Genomic DNA, 4,335 nt, shown 5'->3' with positions numbered 1-4,335 from the left:
GTGTTCATTGTTGAGTAATGACCTCTGGTACCATGATCCAACATCTACTTAAGGTCAATGCACTTTTACCTTTTTAGATATTTGATGTTAGACCGTCCAAACTCTAATTGTTTTATATAAGTGTACTTTCTAGCTATTTATTCTTCCAATCTTAATCTCATCATATTTTAACAATTCAAGACCTTTCTAGACATAATCTTACACACTGTATAATATTTTAACCCTGCTTTGTGATTTTAATGGCTCTCTATCCATCTGTCTTCTTGTTCTCGCTTTGTTATCTGTCTTTTAATTCCTTTGTTGTTGACTTGATATCATTGAAATAGCTTTGAGTAGCTTCAATACCAATCATAAAGTGCTTCACCAGCCTGTATTATAAAATGTATGCTTTTCTTTTACAGAGATGAAGTGAAATATGGACAACAGAACCGTGCTGACATTCACGATGACTGCCTATGCTGTCATGGAAAACAACAAACACGGGCTGTTCACTGTATTCCTCTTGCTGTATCTTATCATTCTCACTCTGAATACGCTGCTCATCACCGTCATACATCAGAACAAAGAGCTGCACCAACCCATGAATGTGTTCACATGTATGTTATCTGTCAATGAAATGTACGGCACCACCGCGCTGTTACCTGCAGTCATGGCTCTGCTCATGTCTGACACACATGAGACTAGCGTGAAGTGGTGTTTGGCTCAGGTCTACTTTGTGCACACATATGGATGTGCTGAGTTCTTTATATTAGCTGTGATGGGATATGACCGGTACGTTGCCATCTGTTACCCTCTACATTACCACAGCATCATGTCTTATTCAAAGATAAGCAAGCTTGTGGCATTAGCTAGTCTTTACCCGCTGATTCTGTTTGCATGTTTCTACGCTCTGACCTTAAACCTGAGCTTCTGCGGAAAAGTGGTCCCGAAATTATACTGTGTGAACATGGAAGTGGTCAAAAACTCATGTTCAAGTGTGCCATACATAAGTATAGTGGGACTCGTACTGATTCCTTTTTTTGTTGTCCCTCAGCTAGTGATGATTGTTTTCTCTTACATGCAAATTGCAAGAGTGTGTGGGAAACTGCTGCGAGAATCTCGGGGCAGTGCTCTTAAAACATGCATCCCTCATATAGTCTCTTTGCTAAACTACACGATAGGATCCTTATTCGAAGTCATCCAAACTCGATTCAACATGAACCATGTGGCTATAGATGCAAGGATCTTCCTCTCTTTGTATTTTATCATCATCCCATCAGTTGCCAACCCCGTGCTGTATGGACTCGGTACTCAAATAGTGAGAGTTCACATACTGAAACATTTTATCAGACATAAGATCCTGCCTTCAAAGATAAGAGACTCTGGTTAGAGCTTGAATACGGACGAACCTATTTCATTGCAAAGCCCCCCCCCCCTTCACAAAAGGTTATTCTTATAATGAAATGAATATGATCAAACTATGTGTTTTCTCATTCACCTTTAGGGCCACCTGACACTTTGCTGTCTGTTAACTCTGTTATTTAGATTTTTTTAAAAGGCGGAAAAAGGCAGCTGGTAAAATATTAATAATTAATGTGTAATGTTTATTTTACACTAAAATGATACAATACAGGTCTTTGCTTACATTAATTGCATTAACTAAAATTAATGGTACTATCTTTTACTTTTAGATAAATATGCACGAGCCAAAAATAAATAAGTTTCTAATACATTAGGCCTCTGTGTTAGATTAACAAAATGTTACTGTAATGGATGCATTGACTTTTTCAGACACACTGTATATAAATTGCTGGATTGTGCATTTCAGTTATTATTATCTTTATTCTAATTCATTTGATATGTCTATTTTTTAGTTTAAATAACGACAAAGCTTGGCGTCAAATATCAAATATGAGTATGTTCAATGAAAACTTTCTTCAGCTAATGTCTGCATGTAATGGCTTCAAGTGTTTTTTTTTAAAGTGTAACATTGTTGGTGAAGAGGTAAAGACGGTGCTGCTGTCATGAGTTAAGATTTCACGTCTGTAAAGTTTAAAATTGTAAAGGTAAAGCTCCAGGAGACAGAAGGAAGAGACTTATTTATTATAAATAAAGCAAAGATTTACTATCATTGATGGTAAATATATTTGAGTTTTGTGAGTTTGTTCTTGAATCTTTAAGACAACATAACATAAACTTATAGCCCTTATACTGACTGCCATCATTGTGGAAAAAACCTGTCATAAGCATCATGGTCCTGGAGGTTTCACACTAATTCTTGCTCTGTTGGTACTTGGTGCTTTTTCTTCTGAGCCGGTAACAGTCTTCAGTTGTGTTTGTGTGGAGCAACACATCAAGCTGACAATATGCTTTTATGTTGGACACTGTGCATTGTTGGGCCTGCTTTCTAAGTAAATACTTGCATTTTGTAAAGTTGTTTGAATTAACTTAAGTTGTCATCTTGTGGTTCTTACATATCCGGCCCCTAATGATTAAGCAGGATGATTAAGCCATTACCAACTACAATACTAAGAGTCATCAAACTAAAGCACTCAACAAATTAATTCAAATAATAAGAGTTATAAGTCACCATTTAACTGCAATTACTATTTTAAAGTCTTATTCATCAGTCCCATTTATGTTGTCCATCATGTAGTCTTTGTGATCACACTGTTTCTTGTAGCAGACACAGTTTATTTATAGGACTCTCCAGGACGTTGGTTCTGGTCTGCAGCTTTACTTGGCATACCATTCCACTGGAGTCAGGCAAGGTTTGGATTATTCTTCCCATTGTCCATGTATTTCGTGGGGAAGAACTGTCGTTTGAAACATTGAAACTTTTCTGCCCAAATGACAGACTTGGTAGACTAACTATTCACCCGGCTTTGGCTGTGAGTCAGTCGTGTCTCGACCAGAAGGTCAGGGGTTAAATCCCTGGCTCTTGCAGTAACATGAAGATTCCTTGGGCTGGACACTGAAGCCCAAGTTTTTCCTGCTGTCGCATCTGCGGTGTGTGAATGTGAATGTGACAATATTGATGGACACTTAACTTAGCAGCTGCTGCCACCAGTGTGTGAATGTGGTTTGAATGGATGAATGAGACGTGGTGTGAAAAGTATTTTGAGGGGCGCTAGTGGCGCAGTGGTTAGTGCGCGCGCCCCATGTATGGAGGCTGTCGTCTCAAGCGGGCGGCCCGGGTTCACATCCCACCTGTGGCATCGCATTTAAAGAGACACACACACCGAAACGGAGCGTTCTGAGAGAGCTGGTTTATACTGGGTCGCAAACCTTCTCTGGTGCTTGATTCATGTTAAATTTTGACCAAAGCACAGCACAGATGTTTCATTTAGACCACAGGGGACTGTTTGAAAAGGTGGAAAAGGGAGATAATATGTCCTCTTTAAAGACAAATATGGCAGTTCAGACCTCAGATGGAACGAAACATCTGACAGAACACAGAGATGGAACAAAACAAACTTGACTGACTTTTCAACATAGTTGTTTTTCCGGGCACAAATTCGCAACCCACTGATAACGGCTCCGCGACCCACTTTCAGGTCCCAACCCCCCAGTTGAGAACCGCTGCATTAAAGGACTTTTAAATAAACACACACACGCTGCAGCTGTTTCAAGCATCACATTTTATTTTTATGTGTTACTTTTACACTTTGCTAAGGTGTCAGAATCTGTGTTGTTGTTTCTCAACCAACCTTTTCTGCTTTTGTGAAGGTGTTGGAGGAACAACATACTTTGGACGCCATGGTAACAAGTTACACACTTATATCACATGATATCAACGCATCTCGGTTGAGCATTGTTAAAAGCCCACCCGTGACCAAGTGGCACACTCCGCTACCTCCAGAAGAGGACAGAAAGCAGGTAACAGGATGTGTGTTTGTTGTACTCTGAACCAACAACTTTAGCTTGTTCTGTGATTAAATGTGTTCATTGTTGAGTAATGACCTCTGGTACCATGATACAACATCTACTTAAGGTCAATGCACTTTTACCTTTTTAGATATTTGATGTTAGACCGTCCAAACTCTAATTGTTTTATATAAGTGTACTTTCTAGCTATTCATTCTTCCAATCTTAATCTCATCATATTTTAACAATTCAAGACCTTTCTAGACATAATCTTACACACTGTATAATATTTTAACCCTGCTTTGTGATTTTAATGGCTCTCTATCCATCTGTCTTCTTGTTCTCGCTTTGTTATCCGTCTTTTAATTTCTTCGTTGTTGACTTGATATCATTGAAATAGCTTTGAGTAGCTTCAGTACCAATCATAAAGTGCTTCACCAGCCTGTATTATAAAATGTATGCTTTTCTTTTACAGAGATGAAGTGAAAT

The 4,335-nt window shown here is 38.6% G+C and overlaps 1 protein-coding gene across 1 annotated transcript; it reads left to right on the top strand.

Annotated features, from left to right (window-relative positions):
* The first annotated feature begins 415 nt into the window (after window positions 1–415).
* LOC109997055 (olfactory receptor 52D1-like) lies at window positions 416–1,400 on the top strand. Its single transcript, XM_020651421.2, has one exon. It carries the CDS (start codon window positions 416–418, stop codon window positions 1,367–1,369), a length of 954 nt encoding a protein of 317 aa, XP_020507077.2. The 3' UTR covers window positions 1,370–1,400.
* Window positions 1,401–4,335: the final 2,935 nt, after the last annotated feature.

The sequence above is a fragment of the Labrus bergylta genome, chromosome 14, assembly GCF_963930695.1.
Source record: "Labrus bergylta chromosome 14, fLabBer1.1, whole genome shotgun sequence".
Taxonomy (NCBI): domain Eukaryota; kingdom Metazoa; phylum Chordata; class Actinopteri; order Labriformes; family Labridae; genus Labrus; species Labrus bergylta.
The sequence above is the reverse complement of the archived record's forward strand: the minus strand, read 5'-3'. Positions and strand labels throughout refer to the sequence as shown.

What these genes read in the sequence shown, in the direction of transcription:
- LOC109997055 (XM_020651421.2), top strand. Translation starts at nt 416, where the DNA reads ATGGACAACAGAACCGTGCTGACATTCACGATGACTGCCTATGCTGTC.